Here is a 26,988-nt window from a genome sequence, read left to right as displayed (position 1 = left end):
GGACTCTGGGAGGAAGCTGGAGAAAACCCACCCGGGGGAAAAGGGAGAACAGATAAATAAAACATGTTGACACACACGCACAAAAAAAGACACAAAATTTCACAAGGATCTTTTCATTGTTTTCTTCTGGCTGTTTTATTGGACAGATCACCTGCCTTTGTTTTTATTTTACACAGCAACACAAAAATCGCCCCACTTCATTTACTACCATTAGTACAAAATGTCTTTTACAAAAGGAGCCTCTGTCAGACTGTTGGGACAGTGTGTTGGGGTACAGCAGTGCAGAAAACTTGGAATCAAAAATCAGGAAACGAGACGTATACACAAACGGCGAGGAAACCTAAAGTGTGTGCGTACCAAACGCCCAAATGTTCTGCTACTGGGGTGGTCTTAATGTACATCCTAAGTTTGAGTAGAGCTTATTTAGACACACGAGACTATAGTATGTGCACTGAAGTGGAAAAAGTGTTACCTATACAGTACAAAACTATGCAAGGGACTTCATCTTAAAGCACCTCATGTTACCATCCCACTGCAGACTGATTTGTTTTCTTTTTTTCACTTTTGATCAGGTTGTCAAATGTAGTGTTAGTCCTACTGCACTCTGGTTGCCGTGCCAACAATCCTCGTTTGAATCAGATAGTGGAAACAGAAGAAGGCAAAATAACCTGGATGACAACATCAAATGCTATCTAATCCTTCCAGCCCGACAGGAATGAGAGAAAGAAAAATGTACAAAAATAAAAAATGAAAGGCAAACAAAACACGTGAGGTAAACCAAACGTTTTGCTGGTACCAAAACCTCCATACCAAATAAAACTTCTCATCTCATCACAATATTACACTTCATAACAACCCAGATTTTGTAAAATGTAAATGACAATTCACACGTTTGTGTTAAAATGTCTGGTTTTGACATTCATTTGACATTAATTATGCTTATCACTAGTCCTCGTTTAATAATCATCATTATAATAGTAGTAGTAGCACATGGAAACAAGAAACAGAACATTTAATTGCCCTTTTCTGACCGATCACCTTGCTTTGTAAACAAAGAAATGGAAAAAGCCCTTCCCACCCAGCCCCCACCCCGGGGTGTCAGTCGTCAGGGTCTCAGTCTCCAGCCTTATTCCAACGGCCCACTGACACAGTCTGAGCAGTTCTTGAGTTTATAACTCATCCTTGAGGTTAGAGTCTGTGCCTTCCTCCTCCTCTTCTTCCTCCTCCTCCTCTTCCTCGTGCTCTTCCCCTTCCTCCTCCTCTTCGTCCTCCTCCTCCTTCTCTTCTTCCTCCTCATCCTCCTCCTTTGCCTCTTCTCTCCTCTTCTTGTTCTCATCCTCGCGCTTCTTTCTCTCGTCTTCCTCTTGGCTTTCCTTCATCTTCTTCTCAGCATCCTGGAGAAAATGCGAACAATGCAAATAAATATATCAACCTATATGAAAAGCTCATTCCTTTTTATTAGTGTTGACACTGACGTGAAATTAGAATTACAGGGTACAGGGCTAAAACGAGCATACCTTAGTTTTGCCCCATGTGTCGTTGCCAACTTCCTCTGCCAGGTTTGGATCGTTTGTGATTAGAAAGTTGTCAAAGATAGTCCCAGACTTGACCTGCAGCCAGACACAAGGGCAACGCATATTTTGTTATCAAATCTTTAAAGAAAACAAGCACAATCACAAACTCAAAGAGTTTCTTCCTGGGAAAACATGCATAGTTTTCCCAGCAGCTCACACAATACAGAGCAAGTAACCAAATTGCTGGATCAGTGTAAATAGTTTTAAAATATTTCAATAAATTTCATTATGCATTAAGATGTAAATACACATCCAGCTTACCTGCCACAAGTCGAGCCCAATCACCCCGACGCTGTCGTATTTATAGATCTCAGAATCGGCCGTGTACTCGGGGTTGTCAATCTCAGGGTGGATCCACTTGCCCTTGTAGGCGGGGTTGTCAATCTCTCTGGGCTTCCACTCACCCTGCGGACAGCAAACACACACAGAGAAACTGGGGTTAAAACACAAAGCGGCTGACAGTGTAAACAGAGTAAATATTTTTGGATAATATTCCAATCCTATTGTAGGAAGCTCGCTGATGTGCAAAGCTCAGAAAAATAGCACAGAATAAATACTGACTGCATGAAGAGTTAGAATCACTGGATATGCACCTTGTATTCAGGGTTCGTGACCATCGGTGGCTCCCACTCTCCATCCATCTCATCATCCCAGTCATCGGGCTTCTTGGCATCAGGATCTGGGATATTCTCTGGTTTGTCCCAGTCCTGCAATGAAAACAAAAACAACAAAACATTTGAAACACGATCAACCTATCAAAACTTTTAAAAAATTGAAACAGTGTTGCACACGTGAGACAAGTACTATCATTAAAGTGATGCCCTGAAAGAATGCCAGGTCACACTGACCTCAGGTTTCTTATCGTCAGGGTCAGGAATCTTCTCCCTGTCATCCCAGTCCTCTGGCTTTTTGGCCTCGGGGTCCTTGATTTTTTTGGGAGGCAGGAAGTCCCAGTCATCCTCCAGATTGCCAGATTCCACCTTCTTATTGTCTATCTTAACCTCATAAGTGTTGTCAGGGTTGACGACCAGTGTGTACAAGTGGGTGTACTCATCATCCTGCAGGGCAGAAAAAAAGGTCAATACATGCAACTAACAGCATATTACCATGTAGTTTATTTTTAATTGTTTAAGCTCATGCGTCCTTATATTGTGGTGCTTTTTATTAGAAGTAGCTTTCCCATGCGTCACCTTGCACCGGATGTCCTTGTTGATCAGGTGGTTCTTGCCTTTGTAGTTGAAGATCACGTGAACTTTCTTTGTGCCAGGGCCGCAAATATCAGGACCTGAACGAGCCCACAAATACAAAGTGACAGTGAATGTCTGTGTGTAGCAAACACTGCTCTGTTTATCCAACAAAAGCAATACCATTTAACACACCATCCTTTGGTCCACTTACCAAACATGATGTTGTAGACAGAGTCTCCATGCATGTCCTCCTGGTTGAGCTCGGAGGGAAACAGTTTAATGTAGCCTCCGCCACAGTCGATGCTCTGCTCGTGTTTCACGGAGAACTGTATGACTAAAGGCTGGCCCTTGTTGCTGAAGTCATCAAAACGGGCTGACAGTGCATAAAAACGGGCATCCTGGCTCGTCTGCAGACCTGCAGAAACAACGGTGTTACTGCAGGGAAGATCAAGCTAAACCAGCGAGTACTCCTGTTCTGTCTTAATGAAACAGTACGGCTTAATTTGATGCTCTGTTCTCAAGTTGAAGAACAGAGAGGAGGAAGACAGCCGTGTTGATACTGGCAGAGCTCCACGAGGAAGCAAACACGCGCCTCTGACAGCAGGTGTCTGACAGGGTAGTACAGTGTAATTATGCAACACATATCAGCGCCTTCATGCTTACCTTTGTCTTTCTCTTCATCACCGTAGAATTTCCCAGCAGTCAGGACAAACTTCCCATAATCGGACTTGTGCTTGGATTCCACCCAGCGACTCATCCAGGCATCTGCACAAACAGGTTCAGAGTCAGCTGCCCAGCAATCACCAAGACAAGACTCACAAAACTCTGTTAATCCAGCCTTCGATACAGAGTGTGTGTGTGTGTGTGTGTGTGTGTGTGTGTGTGTGTGTGTGCGCGCGTGTGGGTGGGGGGCATACTGCGGGATTTTGTGACCGCCTTCACAGATGAAAGAACAGGACAGCTGGGAGAAGGAGGGTAGCAGTGAATGACCAGGGGAGAGATGTGCAGCAGTGGGGGGAGGGGGGAGGCAGACGGGGTGTGATAATAGCTTTGAGGGCTGGGAAACATAAAGCAGGGAATATGAATAAATCAATGAATGGATGAGTGATCGGTTGGTCTTCTAGACTAATCAGCTGACGATGTATTCCACAAATTGCGGTAAAATCATGAGAAATAACCGTAACAATCCACGCCGATATGCGGACATGAAAAATAGCCATCATCCATCTCAGTCAGCACCACAGCATCTCAAGCATGTACAGCAGCAACAAAGAAAAGCAAGCACTTCAATCCTATCTGTGTAATGTTGTGTGAAAGCGCTCACCGCCGTCTTCAAATTGCTCGCGGAAATAAACTGTGGACTCGGCCAGTACAGATGCAGCCGACACGGCCATCAAAAGCAGGCACAGTGCTGTCATGGCGACGAGCTGAAGCAGCCGGTCAAAAACGAACCAATTACAAATAAAAATGCCCGTGTAGAAAGATTTTCTCTAAATAAGGCGAAGCAGCGTTGTCTGTCAGTGCGGTATCCCCATACAGTGATGCTACAGTGAGAGCCACCGAGACGCTGCCGCTTCTCTCCTCTCGCCTCGGAACAGATGTCTGAATCTGATTGGACGACGGTTGCTAACCTCAATAAGGAAGCGCTACCGCTTAAAGCCAATCAGAGGACAGAGAATCCGGACGAATACTTTCTGCAGCCAATGGGAGCAGACCACGCGTTTGCCTGATACACGCCCAAAGGAAGGATGATGCGCCGTGGGTGAATCACATGCAAGGGGAAAATGCAATATCAGTAACAACACGAGTATAACTAAAGCTAAACAACGCCAACTACATATAAATATACATCTAAAAAAATAAATGAAATAATTCGAATCGGTAGGAAAAAAATAATTTTCTATAAAAATAAATAATTTTTTACATTCTTAACAAATGTTTTCACGCCTGATCTCGTGCAGCATATCTATATCACCTCAGGCGTGATTTTCTTGCCTTATGTAAACTAAACTAAACACAGGAGATTCCACAGAAATATACATCACAGGCGTAACAACTCTGTAATAGGTCCCAGGGCAGATCTTTTGGGGGGGGGGTGTCCTTACCTCCACATTGTACCAGAACAAACACAGCATAGCATATAGCAATAATAAGACATATCAATGGCATCAGTGCAGCTTGTAACCAGCACCACGGATAACAACCGCAGTCGGGGGTTGGGTCAGCGGACAAATTTACTTAAAGCCTACAAACACACACACAAGCCCAAAATAGATTCAGCCTTGCTAACGTAACATAAAGACACCTGTAATATGTGCAAGCTACAAAAAGCCACAGGTCCTCGCAGACTTACTCGATGGGCAAGCTTATAACAAGCACACTGATTTATAGAATTCCTCATTCAACAATTTGTTTTCTACATATATCACACACTCACATACTGACGAGTGCTTATTTTGAACATATGACTGGTACCAATGTTTCAAACCTTTAAACAAACTTCATCTCTCGGGCCTAGCATTCAGCAAAGTCAACACGTTCATAGGGAGCAAGAACAAGTAATTTAGTTCCCAGCATCTATCAAAACATTGTAGAGTGTAAAATTACTGTGTCAATATTTGCACAACTGAAAATGTAATAAAAATGTATAAAGCATAAAAATACAGGCTTTCCTCTAGTCCACTTTACTGTAATCCTGTCAATATAAGTACCCAGTGTAACATAGAGGAGGGCCCTCTAAGGTAGTTTTCTCGACTGGGTCCCAGGTGCTGCCCTGCCTGCCATATTCAAATTCGAACATTAATGTGGAGTCAAATCACTGAAATCGATGACGATTGTTGTTTACCAGGTTTTTATTTCTTTAAACCGTGTCTGACAGGTTCTCTCTGTGTTCTTATTGTGATGTGACCCTCAGCTTTGAAGCAGACTGTGTTGATGATAGATGAATTATACCAACAAAAGAGTAAAGCACACCACTAAGTAACAACTGTATATTAAGTAACAGTACAGTAAAACCTATAAAATGTTTTTATAAAACACAAGTATGTAAAAGGGTGAGTTTCCAGAGGTCCAATGCTTTAGAGACAAAGTCCTTCACAGTAAGAGCTTCAAGTAACACTTCCATCACCACTGGTCCTTGCACGTTCATTTTAAAAAGAATAAAAAAAATCTAACAAAATAAAATAAGTGCACATTTAGAGTACTCCACGAAACTAATCTGGTCCAGTAAAATGTTCAAATATGGCACAAATGATATTAATAAATAATCTGTGCTGATATAAGCACAATGTTTGACATGCCACTAGTAACACATGAATTACAAACTCATATGAACACAAACAACAGTGCGAGTCAGACTTTGGCCGAGGGGATTAGATATAAATAGTGAAAAGAAAAAAAAGTCTCCCTCTGCGCCACACTCTGCACAGACACCATCTTCTTCACCCCTTCGTCTTGACAGGATTCAAACCAGGCAGGTGAAGAAGAGCAGCCACACTTCCTGTGACGCTGCCCATCTCTGCAGGCTGGGTCACGCTGCTCTGCCCTCTAACCCTGGATCTGCCCTGATGTCTGGCCTTCTGTGACGGGACCTGGACAGACACATGTTGCATCTGTGGGGGGAGGGGGAAGTATGCAGTGCAGAGCAAAGAAGACACATCTCTGTGGCTCTGTATGCAGATGGGCTGGTAAAGCAATCTTACACCTCCAGGTCCGTCTCTCTGTTTCCTCCTCGCTCTAGGGAAGAAAGAAGTTGATCCTCTGAGGTATGGACTTGCATCCTTGGGCTGAGAACAGTCTCTCTTCTTTGGGAACATACAGCATTGCCTTGGCCACCTCATCCAGCGTGGCTTCATCTGTTTCCAGACCTCGTGCTGCGTATGCGTCCCGTGCACAGAGCTTAATGTGACGGTACTCCAGGGGCAGAAAGGGCACAAAGAAGTCAATCAGGTGACCAGACATCAGCTCACTCTGAGCAAAGCCACCTGGGATATTAAAACAAAACAGGAAATAGAAACATATTTAACGTTTTAACAATGTGTTTTGGTTCTTTTTTATCATACGCTGTATATAAAAGATGGCATTCATGCAGTTTTCTTCCAGGTATGAAAAATAAAGCCAGTGTACTGATTCTTTGGTCAGCAGGGGGGCAATTCCTGAGGTGGTCTGTGACCTCGGTCATCACTTTCCTGCTAATTTTGTAACCAGAAACATAAACATGGTATGTTTTAACATGTGATTAACCACGTGAGTAATGAAGTTGTTAACCAGTAAGAGTACAAAATCCACCCCTCACTCATGAGTACCAGATTCAAAGATGAGGCTTCACAATAGGACCTCACTAACCCATGGGTAACACTATGCTGGTCTAAGCTGTTTTTATATTACTTTAGCGGCTTTCAGCAAATAATTTCAAGCCACTGAGCAACCAGAACACCCGAGTAACTTAATGGCTTAAAAAAAGGCTCAAAGCTTAAGAAAACCCACCAGGCAACCTTTACAAAAACTTTACTGCTCACCTTGAGACTCCATAGTCTCAGCTCGCAGCCGATGCTCCAGGTCTTCCATACCGATGTCCTCTCGATTCTGGCCAGAGTGCCAGAAGTCCAGCGCCACGTCGTTGATTGTTGCACCACCAATGTTACTGCAGTGACAACAGCAAAAACACAACATTATATGTCTACAGCTGCTGAGCTTCTCAGGGAGACTCGATTCTTTCTGGTTTGGCAGCAAAGTTTCTTTAATACAAGTTGCTCTTAGATAAATGATCACAGTTCAAAGATGGCCAGTAATTCACTCACATCTCTGAACCATAACTGTTGAGTGAAAAACGGCTTTTTCTATTTTTGACTGAACAGACTGTTAGTCAGGACAAATCTGACTTGAGGAATTGAAAACATGAAAAATCCATACAGAAGGCGACAGAAGGAGCTCCATCCTTCACCACTGATGAGCTGCCAGGCTATCTGGACAGGAAGTGCACAGAGAGCTTTACAGCTTCATCAAACTGTGCCTGAAACAGTCAGCTAACCTGAGGAAGAGGAAGATGGCCCTGCGGTAGCTGACCCCATCTACGTTGTCATAGTGATCCATGAAGGGCTTGATTGCGTCGATGAGGCCCGGATGAAGCTTTTCAGCCTCATCGAAGATGAACAGAGTCTGAGGGCAGCGCAGCACCATGTCTCGAATTGCTTCTCTCAGCTGACCCTGGATTTCAGGCAAAAAAAAAAAAAAAAAAACATAAGTCAAACATTATTATCATTTTATAACATTTCAGATCTGACAAAAGCTGATTATTATTTCCTTTCAAGCTTGATATATAAAGATACTAAACTGGGCATAAAATATTACAAACTGAGATAACTTAAACCAACAGCTGACATTTATCTAGAATGTTTTAATCTTTTTAAACGAATATATAAATGTGCCATTGTTGGTAAAAGTTATTTAAAAGAATTAGCCCTGTTATATGCCACAGAGGTTCAGTGGGAGGCTGTACTACAACACGTAGACACGTTAAAGTCCACATTTGCACACTTTGCAGACTTGAGGGCATGAGGGTAGAGGTTATCCCGTGAACTGCATATACCTATTTATATTTGGATAGCTCTGTACTATGCACCATGTATTAATGCTATGTAAACACAATTTTGAAATCAGCTGCAGTGACTGTGAAAAAATGCGCTCAAATGAGACTGAGCTGGCACCTTTGACCCGGTTGGACAAACGCCAGGTTCCAAACATCCATTTCTCTGAGTATTTGTGTCGCAGCATCAGTGTTGACTTAAAGCATCTGTCCAAACCATGACTGCTATCACTCTTATGATGAATTACAACACAGAATAAATATCTATGTAAGCAAAGCAGCGTCCAGAGAACACAGGTACATGTTCCTGGCACAGGACGGCCATCGCTGTGCCAAGTGGGCTCACCTTGTACGTGTCCACCAGCCTGGCGTGCGGGAAGTGGAACGGGGCGATGAACAAACGGACACACTCGCTCTTCACCCCGTCCCGGTACAAGTTATCAGCAATGATCCGGGCCACAAAGTTCTTGCCTGTGCCGGACCAGCCGTGGAAGGAGAGCGTCAGGGGCTTGTTGGACTCAGGGTTGTTGATGAAACCCTGGATGGCTTTCAGAACCACGGACTGAGCCAGATGTTGCCCGTGGAGCTTCGTCTGAAGGTCTCTTGCTAGACCTGCACATGAGACCATAGATTTTTGATTTTGATTTTAAAGGCACCGGCAAATATGAATAAAGTGCTCTGTGTTAAAATGTCTACTTTTAAAATATGTGATATAGCCAATAAAACGTAAAGTTGTTAAAGGGCTGCATCAGGCACTGAAGCTAAAGCCCTTATCAGATGATGAGTAACTGTGTGCAGTGTTGGGTGAATTCACAAACAGACGATTACAAAGAATAATGAGGGGAAACGACCAACACACGCTTGGGGCAAAGCGGGCAGCCACAGAGCAGCAGTGCGATACCTGTGATGTTGTTGGTTATCCTGCAGTCTCCGGACTCGCAGCACTGACCCAGGCTACAGTACCACTGATGCAGCAGGCTCATGTAGTCCTGAGGAAACCCTGCCCAGATATCCCTGGTAGGAACTGCTCGCATCACAAGAGCAGGGCGAGAGAAGTCCGTGTTTATAACAGTGTAATAACGAATCGTAAAAATAAAAATATTGCAAAATGCGCACGAGGCACGATGTAGCTTGCGAAATGAGCGCTTTCGTTATAAAATGGTTTTAATTTCTTTTACCATCTCTTACCTTGCTGGGTGGCATCATCCTGATTGGGCTGACACTCCCCCTCCCAGATATTGCAATAAATATAATTAAAATAGTAAGTAGAGACGTTGCTAATGCTATCGAAATGGAAGAAGTCGGCCTGTGCCGAGACAGCCCAGAGCAGCAGGAGAAAGCACCGCGCAGACATCGCGAACAGGCTGACGTGAAGCGGTCCAAACGACACTGAACACGAAGCCCCGTTTCTGCTCTCCCATTTATCTGAACGCGGTGGTCCACCGGCGGCCTGCTTTGACTGGGATACCCCTCCCCGCCCCCGACAACGTCTCCCTGCTGAAGCCAAAGAGGGGCGCTTGTTGTGCGGTTTGCCGCGGGCGGGCGGAGGGGCGGTTACTACCCCATTCCCTACTGCTCACGTCAAATTTGATTGGAGCCATTTTAAATGGGAGCGAAGCCTGTACTGCAACGCCATACGGCAAATGTCACGCTACCGAGGTAAGAGGCTTGCGTGTCCACAAACAACCCACGGTCAGCAACGCCAGCTAGATATTCCCGCCTTTGGGAGGTCAGCAAGTGACCAAATCGAACTCCTTTCCATTACATAACGTCACTTCCGTCGAAAAGTCGTACACTTGTTCTCAATCTTATTTACTTTTCATAGTTGTGTCATTAGACTTTACTACTCCACTGTTTGCACAACTGGTTTAGTAATATAAGATCAGTTCATTTGGCGCTCATACACGTCACCCATCGAGAAAGGGAGGAGAAAAACAGATGCACACAAATGAGTCAATAACAAATATTTTATTGTTACAAATTGAAGTCAACAGGATCAGGTCACAATCCAGACGTAATAGCACGAGCAGGGTCTGAACACCGATTCCTGCAGGTGAAAATCTGTCAACATCACTTTCCAGCTTTTGAGGAAACAGCACCATTTAGATTTATTATGAAGTGACAGACTTGTGCTTGATTGTGCTTCAGTGTCTGAGGCTTCACACCTGTGTAGAGAAGAAATCATTAAAATACAAGTACAGACTACTAACAGAAGAGTTAACTAGCAGTTAATGACCACATGACCTCAGAAAAAAATGGAACGGTAAGGGTTATAATCAGCTTAAGTCATCTGGCAAAATCAGATCATCACTAGTCTTGTGGCCACCTTAAATAATTGTGATTCAGGACTGGACAAAAACACTCACCAGGTAAAGAACTTGAACTTCCCCCCCATCTGAAAAAGAAGAATGAAAAGCCTTATTACAAGTCAGCGACTGGCTGATTCATATTTTATTCACTGGGTTGCTCAGTGACAGACTGTCCACATGAGTGTTCAGGTCAGACATTTGTTGTAACATCACTGAACCCCTTATGACCATCGTGCACTTTTAAGTCAGTTTTCTCACCTCAGTCACTCTGGTGTGGTCCACACTGGGTCTCCATCCCTCACACAGAACAACCTGAAGATATGAGAGCATCAGTCAAACATGCACATCAACTGCAAAGATGAAGGAGTCAACGCTGACCTGGTCAGCTAGAGCTAATAAACAGACTCCATGGTTTAAAGTCAGTCTGTACTTTGTCATCACACAGGCCAGACTACAAGGATCAAATGATCCTTACTGCAAGAAAGTGATCCCAGAAAATATGCAAGTGGCTCCTTCAGACCCAGCTCTATAAACCTCAACAGCACGGGGCCCATTCTGGGTCTGAGGAGCTAAAAATGACACGATTTCATACTCACCATGAGTGTTTAATCATCTTCTGAATGGTGATGAGTCGCGAGCCCGCTCGTTCTGTAAAAACAAATTAAGTTTCGGGTAAATTTACAGAACCATGCTCACTTTTTTTCCCCAACATTAAAAATCCAGATCAGAGTCTGTTACAAATTATCCTCAACTGGATCAGCGACCTGATTCAAACTCATCACATCTGAAAGCTGTTAGCTGCTGTGCAGGGATGTCACCAGAAATGATACCTAACGCTAACATTTGATACAAAAAAATAAAAATAAAAAAAATAATCGGAGATCACGTGCTTTTCTTTGGTACTGCAGGCAGTGTATGTACTAAGCTGCCATATTTCTAGATACATTCTTACATATTAGAGGAAATCCAACAGCACAGGAAACACTACCTGTGGAAAAGGACCATTTATGCAGCCGCCATAATAGCTCCGCTTAAACTCATATGGCAGAGTTCGTATTTTGCTATGAATGATGTACTTTACACTTTTTAGGTGGAGTAAGCGATCAAAGAATGATGCAGTTTCATACAGTCCAAGCACCACAAGTTAACAAAGCACTTAAACTTCAAAGACTTAAAGCTGAGCAAGTTTTAATTCAAGGCATCATCCTGATGATGTTACCATTGAGACGGCTGTTATTTCATAGGTTAAATGGTTTGCTGTGGTAATTCTAGTCATGCTTATCCTTTTGTATAACAAGTCTATAAATGTGTAATTACCACACTATGCAATTTAGTCTGTGCCTTGTTAAAAGTGTTATTTGAGATAAATTATCTGCCACCATGTCAGTGTGTGAATGGTCATTTTGTCCATCAACTGTATTGACATGTGTAGTTCTATTGGTGCAGAGCATCAGGTTTGTGGTACTGTGACATCCCCGCTGCAGTGTTTGAGATTTAATGCTTACCAGCAGAGCAGCAACGAGTCAGACAGCAAGGTGTTCACATCTGAAGAGAAAGAACTAGATTATCACTTTGTTTTAAACACATCAGTGATTGTGGGACTACATAAGTTGATGCTCAGCTAGGAGCGAAAGACGATAGTTATTCTTCATAGTTTAATCTGTTGAACTATGCACTCATCACTGCATCGAGCTTCATTAAAAGAAACGTAGAGCAGGATTTCAACTCACCTCCACTTTGCCTTTTGTGGGACTCCTGAAAAAAAAAAAAAATTAAATATATAAGTTTAGAAAGAACTCAAACCCAGTGACCCTCAAAGGTTGCAGAGGCCGACACATCAGCTAGGAGCGAAAGACAACAGTAATTCTTCACAGTTTAATCTGCTGAACTATGCACTCATCATTGCATCGAAACAGTTTTATTTTTACAGGCCGGCTCCTCAAAGAAAAAACCTACCTGCAGCTGATCCAAGAATGCACATCTGGATCCAACATCAGGACCGTCTGCAAAGCACGAGAGACGCATCGTTGAAGAGTCCAAATTTTAACATGCATGTATGTAATATAGTTTTAACTGCATCAGAAAAAAGTCCTCTTTCACTCTTTTTCAGAGAGATTCCCATCGTTTTAAAAACAAAAGTCATCATTAACAGTTTCTTATGGTAACACATGATCAAGAATTTACATCCATTACCTGTTAGCGATAGGACTCGGACCTGAGGACACCTGTGGGTAAAAATAAAGTGATTAAAATGATATAAACTTTTAAGCTCACAGGTTGGGAGTAAGTAGTGCCTCAGATAATACAACTTGGTGGTTGGAGTATCATCACATCTTCTCAAGAGTAGCAAATAAGTGTCATCACAGGAGCACAAATTTATGGCAAAGACTGATGCTTCCCTGAGGTGTTAGCAGAGAAAACTACACGTGTGGATCAGGACTCCAGGAACAGCGTTACAAGTCAGTGTTGTGGCCAAATATTTAACATTTTCATTTAAAATAGATTTCCTGTTCATTTGTTGTACATTGTGTACAAATCACACTTTGCCAGTCAAATGAAAGCAGTAATATCCCCATTAGTTTTACATGCAAATATTAGTTTATCCATGCAAAGGCACACTGGGGGTATTAATACTTAGGTTTGAAATATTTGTAAATATGGCCCCGCACCCAAGCAATTAAAAAGGCACCTTCAATTTCAGCTTTAGGAATTTTATCATTATAGTTTGATTTAAGAGCAAGTGTAGTCTCTCCACAGCGAACACCTTAGAGAAGCACAAGTTTCCTCTGCAAACACTCATCCTCACCTCCTCAGTCCCCTACAGACCAGTCACATCTCTGGGCTTTCACAGCACCTGTAGAAACACTCTTGTTAGGACTATTACAATGAATGGGAAAAGCAAGAAACTCAAAGGAAAAACTATATATGGAAGTCTCAGTGTAGAAAATGCTCAGAAATCACTTCTGTCCACTACTCTTACACTTTAAATCATCACCGACGTCCATTTAGGGAAACAAAATAAAAAAATAACTAAAGATTCAGGGTTTAAAGCAGAATTCCTTACCATCAAGCATCTGCTGATTTTGAGAAGTCAGGATGAGCATCGTGATCCTTCATCTTTGAAGAGCCGTCTGTATTTTTGAGTGTTTTAAGTTGTTAATCTGTCAGATTTAACCCAAACACGACAGGAAGGTTAACATTTTTAATTAAAATCCTCATAACTTAACACAAAGTTATATACACCCACTAAATACGCTGCATGGCCAGCAGCAGGAGCCGTGCAGCTAAGCTAACCGGCCCACAGTTTCTCACAGCCTTTGCCCCGTCTTGTCAGGAATGTTGCCTTTACTTCACATCGACTCAGATGTCCCTAGCAACATTATGTCATCATATGTAAGCGGGACTAAACTGCACCGAGGCTGCTTTTAAAACAGGAGCTAACGATCCGCAGGCCAACACGCGATCTGTTGCACGTGGATGAGGCCTGCTAGGCTAACGCTTATTAGCTCTAAAGAGCTTCCACTTAAAAATGCCACCGAGTACAACGTTACCTACATGATAGGTTAACAGTTATTACTGCGGGCGTACAATAAAGTCAAAAACCACGAGACAAACACTAAAGCTGAAAAACTCCAACCAACTCACCAGTAAGTCGTCCGAGGAATGAGGCAGAGAAGCGGGCGCGAGGCGCTTTTATAGAAGCTACCGCACAGCCTGATGGGAAAAACATGGCTGGCTGAGCAGCGCCCCTGCTGGACGAGTCGGTCTGTGAACGCGCAACGTGTGCGACATGTTTTTGTATTTTAACTGAATACTTGTGCCCTGAAAAAACTCTGCTTTGATTCATTTGTAATTGTTCAGCTGCTCCCTTTAGGACTTCTCTCCTCTTCTGTCACACCAACCACCTGCATCTGCATTTCCACCTTCACAGGGAATGGATGGAGCTAGCTCCACATTCAACATCTGTCGTGTATCCACGGTTCCTCCGCACAGGTCTGCACAGGTCCAAACCAGCTCAGGTTCAACTGTTCAACCTCAACACTATCTTTAACTCCACTACCTTCCACTCCACCTCCTGTGCTGCCGTCTCCATCATCACAGGTCTCACTAGTAGCTTGTAAACCTTCCCTTTCTGTCACAAATCACCCCTGATACTCGCCTCTACCCACTCCACCCTGAATGCACGCTCTTCTTCACCTCTGTTGTTTGTTGCTTTGGATGGTTGACCCCAGGTATTTAAACTCATCCATGCCTCTACTTCTCCAGGCTCACCTCCACCTGCTGCCTACTCTCACTACAGATCACAGTGTCTGTGAACATGAGAGTCCTTGAGACTCCTGCCTGGCCTCATCTGTCAACCTGTCCACCACCACCGTAAACAAGAAGGGGCTGAGAGCAGCATCACCCCCTGCCTTGAACCCATCTCACTCCTATCTGATAATGAATATTGAGAGAGACTAACTTCTCTGAATGTTTAGCATTTAACATTCTGTTGGTTCTGCATACCATACCTGTAACCAAGACAGTTACCTATTCCCTGGTGTTTTTGACATAATCACCTCTGTATTATTTGTCTTACTGTTTCATCTTCTCACCCTACAGGCTGTTGGTGCCATATGTTTAGTCTCTTTTTAGCAACCACATGTAAATCATCTTGTGTACCATCATAGATGGCAGAGTTTTTCAGTGGTTCAGGATCAGCCAGACACTCTCTGGGCTTGCAAGCCCACCGTTTACCAGGATACTTAATGAAGAGAAACAGGACTTTTCTTTTCTTCATACTGCATCACCCTCTTCATACAGAACCACAGTTCCTCTCTATCACATGCTTCCTCTTTGAGGCACAAACAAGTACACAGGTACTAAAACTGTGTTACACAGTGTAATCAAAAAGCCTTTTAAAAAAATTATTATTAAAAGGCTGAGATAGAAAAGCAAGGGTGACCAGTATATGTAAAAAATCTGCATTAACTGAGGTGAAATTTTAGATCCCAATGTTAATTTTCACTATTATGGATTGAAAAACGTATTTTTCCATAATGTAGGAGTCAAAGTACCCAGACTGATCCAAAAAATCCTCACATTAGTCTGTTTGCTTCTTAAATTGATGTAACTTTCTTGAACAACCTCCTCCTGCTGGAGCCTGCAGGCACACTGTGTCCTGCATTATTATTTAATCTGCAGGTCCCACCTCGCAGACGCGCCTCGTGTCAGGTTCTATTTTTAAAGTCCCTCGACACTTGCACAAGTGTTTTTGAAGTCCCTGCCGATAAAGAGCGCAGTGAGGTGGAAGAAGGGCCACGCTCTTCTGAGAATAAAAAGATGTCAACAAACTGAGTGCGCAAATATAGACTGGAGCGGGGTGTAGCATTTCCACCACGCTAAGTGCACCAAAGGGGCAATTTAAAAAAAAATGTTTAATCAAACTGCTAAAATCAACAGAGCTCAGATATTTTTGATAGCTGGGTGTTTAATAAATAGTTATACATTTGATCCTGGAGGTGACAGGATACGTACACTAGGCTCAAAAGCAGTCCCCTGATAACCTACGAGGCTGAATAAACAGACTTCGTGTCACTTCAAGTAAACCAAACATCTCTGGGGTTTAGAGTCCGACTGAAAAAGAGAAAACACACAGTGAGCAGCAGGTGTTTAGCTGGAAATGCCTTGTTAATGCCACACGTCAACTGTGTGATACCATCATGTCCATATGGACCAAAGTCCCTTGAGGAATGCTTCCCACACCTCGGTGAATCTACCCACAAAACAGGAAAAGGCGGTCCAACACGGCACCAGCGTGATTTGAGGGGAAGCATGACAAAAAGCTCACAGGAGTAAACTCATAGAGATTTAATATTTTGCATCAATAAACAGGAGAATTGGATACAATCAATGGTTATGATGAGAAGGAAATAAAAAATACATTTGTTTTGATTGCTCTCTATCAGGCAATACTGAGCAGAACTGAAATGAATGGCGAGGCCTCCACAAACACAAAACATGGGAAAAAAATAAAGAAATTTCTTAGAATCCTTCATGTTGATTATTTTCAAAAGGCATTTTTGTCTGATTCTGATGAATTCAATTCAACAAGCGTTTCGCTGGTTTTGCATACAGCACCAACTATATGCTCGTCTCTGCAGATCCCTTCACCAGATACATGAATATATGGCTTAAAGGGTCTCACTGAACACAATGGCCAAATATTTAGGAGATACAATAATCAAATCACAAAGATTAAAAAAAGAAGGGGGTCAACAGGGGGGCTGTTGTGAGCTTGCTACTGCATTTTCAGGCAAAGATAAATATATTTTTATTTCTTCATCTCATCCAACTACCATTGCATTCAGATCCAACCGATGCAGCTGCAAATAAGAGAAAGAACAATGGTTCAACAAAGCTGGGGGTGTACAGCAGGATAAATATGTGGTTCTGAAACTTGGAAAACAGAAGATTCAACCAGCAGAACAACGTCTGGACTGTAGCAGCACTATGAAAGTGCACCAGTGTTTTTAAAGGCCGTCTCACGTTTTCGCTCTTCGCACTCCGACAACGTGCAAGCGAATAACGAGGCGCCCCACTCTGATCTGAAGGGAAAACGAGAACAAAACCAGACTTTACAGACTCAGTTCGAGCTTTACGTCCTCTTCATGGACCTGCTGTCCAGAAAGACAAAAGTATGTAAACAATCATTTGTTCATAAATGCCTTCAAAACCTTCTCAGAAGACTGTTTTGGTCTCTGTCCAGACAAAAGTCCCTTCAGCCTTTTCTCTAAACCTTTTTTTTGGCATAATGGACAGAATTTGTCCTCCCACAGGCAAACTTTGTTTTTTCTATCAGTATTGCATATTTGAAATCAGCCACAACTCCCAAAATCAGCGTTTAGATGCTATGGCTTTCTGCAGGGCTTCGTTTCTGGATAATACTCGAGACACAGAACAGCGAGAGTGATCCAAATGGGTGGCAAAGGTAACTCTGAAATGGGAACGAAACATTAAAAGGCTAAATGGAATGACTCCTAAGGATGTAAAGGTTCAGATTCAGATCCTCAAATATGTTTTTACACTATTGCCGCAAAGAAAAATAAACAATAAGAGCATTAGAAATAAAAAAAGAATATATATTTATATATCCATCATATGTATATCTATATATAAACAGTTCTAACTAGTTGCAGGCAAGCAGAGATTTTCCTCTCCCGCCCCTTTAAGATTCATCCGTTCCACCGTTATAAGGCTGTCAGACTCTGGGTGGGGGCACCAGCTTTCTTTCCTCAGTCACCAGATTCCCTGAGATGTAGAGCGCCGTTTTATTTCTCGTGCTATTACTTGAGCCAAACACCATTGACCACAGACCCCCACCCCCCCAGCAAAAAACTATAGATGTAGGAAAGGAGTGTTGCTCTGGCTCATCCTGTGGAGCTGCTGAAGGGTGTGGATGAGTGGGAGGCACGTGACCTCTCCACTCTGTGCTGCTGAGTCTCATGTTGGCAGGTGGCGGGTATCAGTGGATGAGAGACTGACCAAATAAGGAGAGGAGCTTTACTAATATTCATGTTACATCTTTGATGCTTTTCATTCATTTCCATATTGTTTTACAGTCAAATGCAAAGCAGTGTAGAGATTCAATCATCAGTCATTCCAAGGCTTGAATAACAAGTGGTTTCTGCAAAAGAGTTCTTATGAAGACTCTGTTGTGTGTGCATTCTTGATGCATCCGAGTGCGGCGCGCTCTTCTCAGTGCCTCTGGGAGGCTAATCTCTTTAATAGCGGCTCGTCGTAGACCCAGCACTCGCCGTCCTCGTGGAATAGCTACAGAAACACAGAGCAATGAGAATTATACTCGATATCTGAAGTATTTCTGAAAGTAAAATTACAATGTTGTCACTGATCTCTCTGAGATGTGTGGAATTTAAAGTTTGCGGTACGGAGAAGGCTTCGCTTCCATTGCCACGACAGTTATGGCTGCGATATGTCAAATACACCGTGTGTTTACTTTCCTTAGTGTCCATGACGACGACACAAGCTCAGAGAGAGACTCGTGTTAGCCTCTGATGACTATTTGGTTCTGGGAAAGTGCAGGATTCATGCACGGTGCTCATGCACGGTGCTCATGCACGGTGCTCATGCACGGGATTTTGCAAATGATGCAAGAAAACTGTTCCACTAAACTAGTAACAACCTCGTTTCACCACTGCAGACAAAAAGCAGACTGCTGAATATAACCAGGCTACAAAACAGGGACACTAGCAGATAGTGACGCCTGACCCAAACACATCCGCTAACTAGCTGCACTCCACAAGTCAGGAGGATCAAACGGTGAATAGAAATTCCTGATGCCTGGTCAAAAAGCTTGACCTAATATCCGGTTGTTGCTACTTTTCCTTAAACGTTCCACGGAAAACATTACCCGGGTGTGTTTTGTGCAATGAGCTGGTTCTTCTATAATGCTTTTCTACTCTACATACAACATGCCTCATTCACCCAGTCGCACCCGTCATACAAGCACTTGATTCCATGCTTAACACTCGCACTCCAATGGCTGCATCAGAGAGAAACCTGGGGTTAGCATCTTGCCCGAGGATGTTTGGCATGAAATCAAACCACCAACCTTCCGATAAGTAGATGACCTGCTCCACCTCCTGAGCTACAGCCACCCCCACCTCACTGGATATATTGCTGTGTCACTACTGCTGCACTATAACGCTTTGTGGCGATAGATTCCACGTTAAGTGGGTGGTGTGTCATGGATGACAGCAGCTCATTGGAAAAGAAGGATAGAAAGCGTCCTTCGTGTTGTTTGCACTAATAAATGCTGCTGCTGCCTGAAAGCTGCACTCACAGATAAAATGTTGCTCAGCATTTTCCTTTTATTGTCATAAATATGATTGTTGTACATTTCCTTGAAATGAAGCTACTTTCAGCTGCTCCCTGGTACCTGCAGCGGGTAGCTCTGCACGTTTTAGTCTGGTTGCTCTTTCTGATGCAGCCTACAAGTGATTTGTGTCTCAAGCTGGAATCAAACCAGCAACCTTTCACATGCATTTGTGTAAAACACTACACTTTGGAGCCACACTGCAAATATCCTGACAGAATTTTAAAGCTATATTGCCCATAATACTCAGATCCCATGGTACGCTAAGGAAATCCTCACCCTGGTCTCCCACTGCTGCTCCTTCTCCTTCCTCTCTCTGGCTTCAGCTCTCTGTTTCTCCTCCAACCGGTGCTTGGCTTCTGTCGCTGCATCGATGTCTTTTATCTTCAGGTTCAGAGTCACATCCTTCCACAGTCTAAAAGGGGTAAAAGTTTGAAAGTCAAACATTTAGAGTTAAAGGATCCCGTGAGACGGCTGAGGTCCGACACTGATCCTCTCCTCACCTTCGAGACTCGTACTCGAGCTGGTCTTCCAGCTTCCTCACTCTCTTCTTAACGATGCCCATCTTCTTAGTGTCTATGAACACCGTGTTCTCCTAGAAACATATGAAAACACGTTCACACACGTATTAATTCATTTAAGGTAGTGATTTCCTACATTTTGTAACGTAAATAAAACAAAGGACTCACTCCAGTCGCCCATTTAGCATACATGACTCCGTTCCACTCTCCCTCAATGGAGCAGAAAGACTTCTTGTCGTTTGGTGAACTGCAGGGACGGAACCAAACCCAGATGTCATCTTGTGTATTAAAGAGCAGACTCTCAGCAATCCTTAAATAATGTGATATAACCACATGGCTCTTACAAGATCTCTGCAGTGATTCTGTGCTTCTTTCCACCATAGAAGGGTTTGGTGTGGAACACGATGTTAGCGCTGTAGCCCGACTTGGAGCAGGAGATGTTGCACTCTCCACCAAGCTCCACCCACGGCACAGTGAGGATCGACCTGGACAGACAGGCGTAGGTCAGCGAAACAAAGTAACGACCGACTGAGCGATGACACAGGCGAGCACAGGGACGCGTTAACGGCACCTACCTGCCATATCCGTTAGGAAAGGTGAGAATGTAATGCTCATCGTGCTCCAAACATGACACGCAGCCTGGAGAGAGGCCAGAGGTCACTTAACACAAAGATTCACTGAATCACACTCATCAGAGAATATAAGGCAGAGCTTAGTGTACCTTGGCCGATGTTGTGGACGCCTATGGACATGCCCAGAAACTTAGATTTAGTCCAGATGTGAGCGTTGAACTGGATCTTCCTACTTAAGCACTCGGCGTAGAACGCAGAAACTACAGGGGAAAAATGCAGGAAATAATTAGTGGTGCAAAAACAGCAACACATCAGCGATCGTGCAGAAAATAAAACCCAAACATTTTTACTTTTCTAAAGCCTCCGCCACACCCTTCTGGATCTACATGTAATGAGCAATTCTGCGTTTACACTTACTGGGCGGGTGGTGAGAGACCTGCTCTGCCACAAAAGACACGCTGTTGGATGAAGCCCAGGGAACCGGGCCTTCTGATACCGTCTCCTGAAACGTGCGAGAACGAAGCACATTGAGAGCAGGATTGTGATTCTTGGTTAGAACTGCAGATCGACGATTCAGGAACTTGTAAAAGTAATAATTGAAATTATTACTGGATCAAAAATCTACTTGACCGCAGTGACAAACGGCCTCACCGTAGGTGGCGAAGGCTCCTCTGTCTCGCTGGGAAGATCCCAGTGGCAGTAGAAGACTTCTCCTAGGATTGGGTTGTACGGTTTCTTGGCCACTGAGCCTTTCCTTCCGGCATGGAAAGCCGACAGGTACCACCTCACCACCTGCACCATCCGCTCCCTGGGCTCTGGCTGCTCAGCGATACTAGCGAGTAAAAGAAACAAGTACTGAATGACGGCCTACCCTCATGCCAGAGTGTGCATGATGATAAACAGCTGAAATGGTACGTACCTTACAAATAAGTCGGGGTGTGCAAAGAAATCTGCATACATTTCTAACAAAGACCTTCTTTCTAGGATGAAGGTAGGCAGGACCACCTGGGAAATACAGTGAAGTGTTGTTAAAAAAGAAAACCTTACGCCGACAGCGCTGGAGAGCAAAACGCCGCGACGGAACAATTAGGGCGGCTAAGACGCTAAGAGGTCCTGACCTTTGTGAGGTCCATGCCCAGTCGAACTTGAGACAGCAAATGCATGATGACGCTCTTGTGCTCTTCCACAGACTCCCTTTCACCGTCGTCGTCACGGTCATCGTGACAGTCAAACTGGTCTGAGGACAAGAGCAGAGCCACATATTTCACCATCATGTAGTAAAATATGATTTAAATAACGCCTCATGCTTAGAGTTTAATCAGTGAGGGACAATCAGCTGCGATGTGATCAGGTGTCTCGTGATTATTTCCCTTTTTACCCGTGTCTGTGGTGCCATTGGACATCGAAGAGTTGAGGGACTCTGTAGTGTTGGGTCGTTTCAGAGCAGTTTCTTCGTTAGTAAGGGGCGAGGCAGCTGGAGGCCCTGAGGGACTGGGTGCAGGAGGACGAGCAAGGAAGCAGGAAGCAATAGAGATAAAGGGGATAAAGAATAAATATAAAACAAGAGGCAAACTTCTCAGATTGCAAATGCTCATGCTGTTGGATTTTTATTCAATCCAAGCAGAATATTTCTTGCTGCTGTACTCACTCTATGCAGTGTTTGGGGGAAGTGTTGCTCTGGTAAAACTCATCGGCGTCATAGAATTCGTCCTCACTGGAGGAGTAGGAGAAGTCTGGCACCGAGTGTGAGGGGAGGGGGATGTGAGCCGGGGAGGCGACACCGCTGCTGGGGCCTGACGGGCCACTCCCTAAAAAACACACACATGAAAAAAATGTAATCGAACGGTGTGCCTCACGCCATCAGCCCACTCATACATACATCTGTCATCCGCCTGTCTGTTTGGTAGGAGGAGCCAAAAGGCCTCTGTTGATGCAGAAGCTCGCCGGCGCCTGCCCTACACGATGCCATGGTGATGAAATCAACATTATATTGTTCGACTGGAGCCCCCGTTTCCCAGCTCTGCTGTTCAGCAGGATGTGCTCGGCACCAATAAGCCGACTTAACACAGTGAAGACTTTCTCTGCAGAGCGTATTGACAGTACTCTCAAGCATGCCGGCTGTCTGCTTTCTGCTCATTTTAACTTGCGTTCAGTGGCACGCTTTCACGCATTTAACAAAACACACGAGCCTCAAAATGCTCCTAAAAATAGCATTTTTGTTAACGACCTGTAACCTGTAAAACTGCAGTAAAACAAATTAGGACTGCCACGATTATGTCGATGACAAATTTAATAGACGGGTCGACTGTAAGATCCTAAAGATGCAGGAATAAGTAGCAGGATTTAAGAGTCTTCTCTTTACCGGCTTCAGTTAATTCAAAATGCAGCTGCGCGTCTTTTAACAGGTACGAGAATCTATGAACGATTCGCTCCAATTTTAACCAAACTACATTGGGTCCCTGTTAAATATCGCATAGATTTTAAAAGTCTTTTGTTCACTTTTAAAATTCTGAATAATTTAGCACCCAGCTATCTTTCTGAGCACTTACATCGTCCAATCACAGGCTCCTAGCACAACCTGGGTCTCGAATGAAGTCGAGAGGTGACCGGGCCTTTGCATCCGTGGCACCTCTGGAATAACCTCCCTGTTCATGTTCGTACTGCCGAGTCGATCCAGTCTTTTAAATCACGTCTTAAAACTCATCTTTTTACTTTGGCTTTTGATTCTAACTAGTTGGCTGGTCTAGCTTGTTGTGTTGTTACCTATTGTTTGTTGTCCTGTTTTATTGTTTGTTTTAATTGTCTTATGATTCTAGAACATAAACGACTGGTATCTGAGGAATCGATATTTCAGTATCGATCCGCACATCACTAGTGTCCAAATTCAGGGGCCGCATCCTTTGGACGCCGCATTAGGAGGCCGATCACGTTACAGTGACGTGACGAAGGCTTCGCAAATTCGAAGACTCCTCCAAATAAGGCCGACAAATATGTCCTCCTTTTCCCCAGATTTGAAGGATGGGTCGGGCGTGTCCTTCGTGGCCCAACCTATCCCAGAATTCATAGCTCAGCTAATTCCAGTTTCCAACAATGGCGGCAGCTCCTAAGTTTTAATATCACTCTTATTCCTCTTTCTGGGTCACAAAATAAACTTTTAACATATTTTCAGGTAAGAATGTAGCTGTGTAAATGGTAAATGGTAAATGGCCTGCATTTGTATAGCGCTTTACTCAGTCCCTAAGGACCCCAAAGCGCTTTACACTACATTCAGTCATTCACCCATTCACACACACATTCACACGCTGGTGTAAACTAATATCTGCTCGGTTTATCAAGACATCACATATTTGTGTAAAAGTGCTCCGTCGTCTGTTAACCACCAGCTCGATAGCTAACCCGGGTTCAAGGCTCACTAGAGCCGGCGAAAAACACCAGACTCCCGGCACATAATTTTTAGATCCCCGCCGTCTTTCGCTACTCCGGTTAAACATGATATATGAGTCACTTAGATAACTTAACAATGTTATTGTTTGGCTTTTTTAGTATTTTATTTGTTCCTGAGTAAATCGGTTTGGCTGAGATCAAAGTTATAGTTTTTACACAGCTGAATAAACGTCAAGCAGACAGCTGATTATCAGAAGTGTGAGATGCTCCAGAATATACTCCGGTGTCCTGTTATATTTTAGATAGCAAGGAGTTTATTAAACTTCACCGAAACAATCTGCAAATTTCATTACAATTTAATAAACATCTTGTCTTTATTTTTAGTTAGCACCTTAAACACTTCAAGCTGTAAGCTAATGATAGTTATATAAGAGCAGATGCTGCTGGTGCAATAAGCTGTACGTTTTACATCCAATGGATGATGATCTGATTAGTCGACTATCAACAAAATCGTTTGTGGCAGCCCTGCTACAAATAGACAAAGACGGCACTAAATGTCATTTAAAGTAATTGTTTGAAGGTCAAGAATGAAATGAAAAAAAAAAAGGATCTTTTTTGGCCACTGGGGGGCAGTGGCATCAAATTATGTAAACACATTTCACCCAAATCACCTTAAATCTACTATTACATGTCCATGCTACTGTACTGTTTGCTATGTGATTGTAGTCCATTGTTTGGTGGCTCCTAAACAACATCATAACAAGCGATCTAAATAAAACCCATCAGGGTGCCAAGTTTGGCTGCTTAACTCCTGATAATGTACGAAGAGTCCGAGTATGAAAGCTTGAACTTTTCATCAACAGATCGTCAGTATCATACCTGGTTTCCCTGTGGTTACCATGTCCTCAGGGAAACACATTCTTCTGTCCACTGTTTACCATTAAAAAAGGTTGTGTGCAGTTTACAGATCACACAGCTACAACAACAACAAAATAACTAAACAGACTCTAACCTGCTGATTGGGCTGCTCGGCAGTATGAGGAACCCGTTTCAATAACATATAGCCATTTCAGCATTTCACAAAAATTAGTCCAGTTCATGACACTGAATTGAATTCACCTGTGCTGTTGGGAGTCGGGGTCTGCAGACTGCCCATCACTGTGACGACGGGACCAACAGGTAACGTGGAGGGTCGTTGGTCTGATTTGCACACCTGAGACGCGTCTTCATCAAACGGAGAGAAAGCAGAGTTAGCGCCGAAGCCTCGAAACGAAGCCAGACCCCATTAAAAGCAGCATCTCATGCCACGTGGCAGGACGCTGCAGACAGAAGCTTCATCTGTGAGCGGGGATTACACCGTCTATTATAAGAGACCAAAATTAGAACGGCCTACTTCGCACTGCTGATTTTATAGCCTTTTTTTTTTTAGTCTAGTCATAGTCATCTGACTGAAATAGCCAAAGATTTAGTCAGAGTTCAGTCAAGACATGTGAGGATTCTTGTTGAGTGGATAAACCATATTAGCCCACAAAACAGGAATCTGCTTCAACACAGATCCTTAATTTAAAAGAAGGAGAAGAAGAGAGGGAATAATGCTGCTAAACCCTGTGTGAAGGTTTACCTTCAAATACTGAGAGACTATTAAGAATATTTATCAATACTGGTGATGGTACTGTCACACTAGAACATGTTTCCAGTTGCAGCTGAAACATAATTTCAAATGTCATCCAAGGACAGAACATCGACAGATTTGACACATTTCTCTAACGGTTCTGCGATTCCAATCCCAACCACAGGGGGAGCTGCTGTCACCTTTAAGTATATAACACCAACAACCTCTCAGCATGTCTCAACACAGTAAGTGACAGCTGTTACTTTTAAATGTCTGCCACATGTTGGGGAGGCAGATGTACCTGGGGGTAGTGTTGTCTGTGTTGGCATTGTGTTCACCGCTGGAGTGTCCAGAGGGGGCTGGTAGATCCCATCCACTGGGTTGATGGTGCTCTGGAGGAAAAAAAACAAACACAACGATGCCCTTTACAACAAAAAACGACATCTGAGCTTTGCTGCAACAATCTCTCACACACACACACACACACACACACACACACACACACACACACACACACAGCTTACTGGTTTAGAAAAAACTAAATCGAAAGCAGTTTGGCTTTTAGTTCAGAAACAGTCCTACTCTGCAAGGATCCACCTGCTCCTTTATCCTCTCAAACCCAGAAGGGGAACAGTGTGACCTGATCACAACTCGGTGCACCTATGTGAAGAGCGAACTAAACAATGCACCATCCAGCCGGCGCAGATCAATTTCCTCGCACTTGATTTCCTGGAAAGAGCGGCGTTGCCAAGCTTAATTAATGCAATCAATATGAAACCAACAACACAGCTTGACATGCAAACGCTAGGAGTAGCTCTACACAACTGCTAACGTTGACTCTTGACATCTGAGCAGCCTGTTTCTTCTTTAAAAAGGCCTGGGGGGGTCGGGGGGGTTAATAAACACTACAGTAGTAATCATTTGTAGAGGCCTGCCTTGATTCGTGGCAAACGCTGCATGCATACAAACAGCAGCCTGTCGACACCATGTGGTCACAGCCCCAACGACCCATCTGACAGGAACACCAGCAACCACACGAGATACACCAAAAATATCTCGCCCCTCGTTCCCCAACAGCTCACCGCCAGGAAACAACATTTAGTGACATTATAACGCAAACCTGACCTGCAGTTTCTGACTTCTACACCTTTTCTCTATTTTGAGATAATCTGAGCTCAACAGGAACGCAGCGACTTCGTGTTACGGCTGTGAGATTAGGCCGAGGTGTGACGTGAGGTTTTTACTGAACTGAGTTATAGGAATTACACTGACCTTGTTTTTCTCCGTTTATAGGTCAAGATAACTGACAATAAACCTTTATCTAAATGCTAAACAAAAAAGATACAGTCAGAGGTCAAGGATTTGCCCTC

The 26,988-nt window shown here is 43.6% G+C and overlaps 3 protein-coding genes, 1 long non-coding RNA gene and 5 other non-coding genes across 13 annotated transcripts in view; all 9 read right to left on the bottom strand.

Moving 5' to 3' along the window:
• Window positions 1-107: 107 nt before the first annotated feature.
• Window positions 108-4,400, bottom strand: calr (calreticulin). Its single transcript, XM_085447839.1, has 9 exons — window positions 4,086-4,400; window positions 3,425-3,526; window positions 2,973-3,176; window positions 2,765-2,859; window positions 2,423-2,632; window positions 2,168-2,281; window positions 1,836-1,979; window positions 1,518-1,610; window positions 108-1,394 (listed from the first exon to the last, which is right to left on the bottom strand). The coding sequence occupies exons 1-9, from the start codon at window positions 4,177-4,179 to the stop codon at window positions 1,170-1,172; spliced, it is 1,281 nt and encodes a 426-aa protein (XP_085303965.1). The 5' UTR covers window positions 4,180-4,400; the 3' UTR covers window positions 108-1,169.
• Window positions 4,401-5,595: 1,195 nt separating this feature from the next.
• Window positions 5,596-10,038, bottom strand: tor3a (torsin family 3, member A). The gene is made up of 6 exons (XM_085447841.1): window positions 9,534-10,038; window positions 9,247-9,369; window positions 8,692-8,957; window positions 7,791-7,966; window positions 7,279-7,403; window positions 5,596-6,744 (listed from the first exon to the last, which is right to left on the bottom strand). Exons 1-6 carry the CDS (start codon window positions 9,697-9,699, stop codon window positions 6,497-6,499), a joined length of 1,104 nt encoding a protein of 367 aa, XP_085303967.1. The 5' UTR covers window positions 9,700-10,038; the 3' UTR covers window positions 5,596-6,496.
• Window positions 10,039-10,298: 260 nt separating this feature from the next.
• Window positions 10,299-14,382, bottom strand: LOC146679933 (uncharacterized). The gene is made up of 10 exons (XR_014918169.1): window positions 14,300-14,382; window positions 13,719-13,815; window positions 13,461-13,508; window positions 12,848-12,879; window positions 12,611-12,657; window positions 12,385-12,409; window positions 12,160-12,199; window positions 11,251-11,302; window positions 10,712-10,966; window positions 10,299-10,510 (listed from the first exon to the last, which is right to left on the bottom strand). It is a non-coding gene; the product is annotated as an uncharacterized LOC146679933 (long non-coding RNA).
• LOC146679938 (small nucleolar RNA SNORD47) lies at window positions 10,587-10,661 on the bottom strand. The gene has a single exon (XR_014918412.1). It is a non-coding gene; the product is annotated as a small nucleolar RNA SNORD47 (small nucleolar RNA).
• On the bottom strand, window positions 12,264-12,346 carry LOC146679937 (small nucleolar RNA snR60/Z15/Z230/Z193/J17). The gene has a single exon (XR_014918440.1). It is a non-coding gene; the product is annotated as a small nucleolar RNA snR60/Z15/Z230/Z193/J17 (small nucleolar RNA).
• Window positions 12,484-12,565, bottom strand: LOC146679936 (small nucleolar RNA snR60/Z15/Z230/Z193/J17). Its single transcript, XR_014918442.1, has one exon. It is a non-coding gene; the product is annotated as a small nucleolar RNA snR60/Z15/Z230/Z193/J17 (small nucleolar RNA).
• On the bottom strand, window positions 12,726-12,808 carry LOC146679935 (small nucleolar RNA SNORD79). The gene has a single exon (XR_014918301.1). It is a non-coding gene; the product is annotated as a small nucleolar RNA SNORD79 (small nucleolar RNA).
• Window positions 13,585-13,654, bottom strand: LOC146679934 (small nucleolar RNA SNORD75). Its single transcript, XR_014918444.1, has one exon. It is a non-coding gene; the product is annotated as a small nucleolar RNA SNORD75 (small nucleolar RNA).
• Window positions 14,383-16,489: 2,107 nt separating the features above from the next.
• osbpl9 (oxysterol binding protein-like 9) overlaps window positions 16,490-26,988 on the bottom strand; it is a 37,118-nt gene continuing 26,619 nt past the window's right edge. For all 5 annotated transcript variants that reach the window (XM_085450027.1, XM_085450025.1, XM_085450026.1 and 2 more), the window contains 15 exons: window positions 25,920-26,010; window positions 25,126-25,230; window positions 22,271-22,430; window positions 22,001-22,113; window positions 21,741-21,859; window positions 21,542-21,627; window positions 21,274-21,454; window positions 21,040-21,124; window positions 20,772-20,882; window positions 20,626-20,689; window positions 20,395-20,535; window positions 20,219-20,297; window positions 20,033-20,124; window positions 19,809-19,944; window positions 16,490-18,466 (listed from right to left, as the gene is read on the bottom strand). In XM_085450027.1, coding sequence (XP_085306153.1) covers window positions 18,392-18,466; window positions 19,809-19,944; window positions 20,033-20,124; window positions 20,219-20,297; window positions 20,395-20,535; window positions 20,626-20,689; window positions 20,772-20,882; window positions 21,040-21,124; window positions 21,274-21,454; window positions 21,542-21,627; window positions 21,741-21,859; window positions 22,001-22,113; window positions 22,271-22,430; window positions 25,126-25,230; window positions 25,920-26,010 — 1,638 coding nt within the window. In that variant the 3' untranslated portion in view covers window positions 16,490-18,391. The remainder of the gene's footprint in view (window positions 18,467-19,808; window positions 19,945-20,032; window positions 20,125-20,218; window positions 20,298-20,394; window positions 20,536-20,625; window positions 20,690-20,771; window positions 20,883-21,039; window positions 21,125-21,273; window positions 21,455-21,541; window positions 21,628-21,740; window positions 21,860-22,000; window positions 22,114-22,270; window positions 22,431-25,125; window positions 25,231-25,919; window positions 26,011-26,988) is intronic.

The sequence above is a fragment of the Copadichromis virginalis genome, linkage group LG23, assembly GCF_057382275.1.
Source record: "Copadichromis virginalis isolate Kocher_CV1m ecotype Utaka linkage group LG23, C_Virginalis_male_GT1.1, whole genome shotgun sequence".
NCBI lineage: Eukaryota > Metazoa > Chordata > Actinopteri > Cichliformes > Cichlidae > Copadichromis > Copadichromis virginalis.
This window is presented reverse-complemented; position numbering and strand designations above follow the sequence as displayed.

Bases quoted from the DNA above. Each gene is read 5' to 3' on its own strand.
- calr (XM_085447839.1), bottom strand. From the start codon at position 4,179: ATGACAGCACTGTGCCTGCTTTTGATGGCCGTGTCGGCTGCATCTGTA. The intron at 3,527-4,085 runs GTGAGCGCTTTC...CTGTTTGTGCAG, and splicing joins CGAGCAATTTGAAGACGGCG to ATGCCTGGATGAGTCGCTGG. The intron at 2,633-2,764 runs GTGACGCATGGG...TCTGCCCTGCAG, and splicing joins ACAAGGACATCCGGTGCAAG to GATGATGAGTACACCCACTT.
- tor3a (XM_085447841.1), bottom strand. From the start codon at position 9,699: ATGTCTGCGCGGTGCTTTCTCCTGCTGCTCTGGGCTGTCTCGGCACAG. The intron at 8,958-9,246 runs GTATCGCACTGC...TCTCATGTGCAG, and splicing joins GATAACCAACAACATCACAG to GTCTAGCAAGAGACCTTCAG. The intron at 6,745-7,278 runs GTGAGCAGTAAA...TTAATATCCCAG, and splicing joins TGAGACTATGGAGTCTCAAG to GTGGCTTTGCTCAGAGTGAG.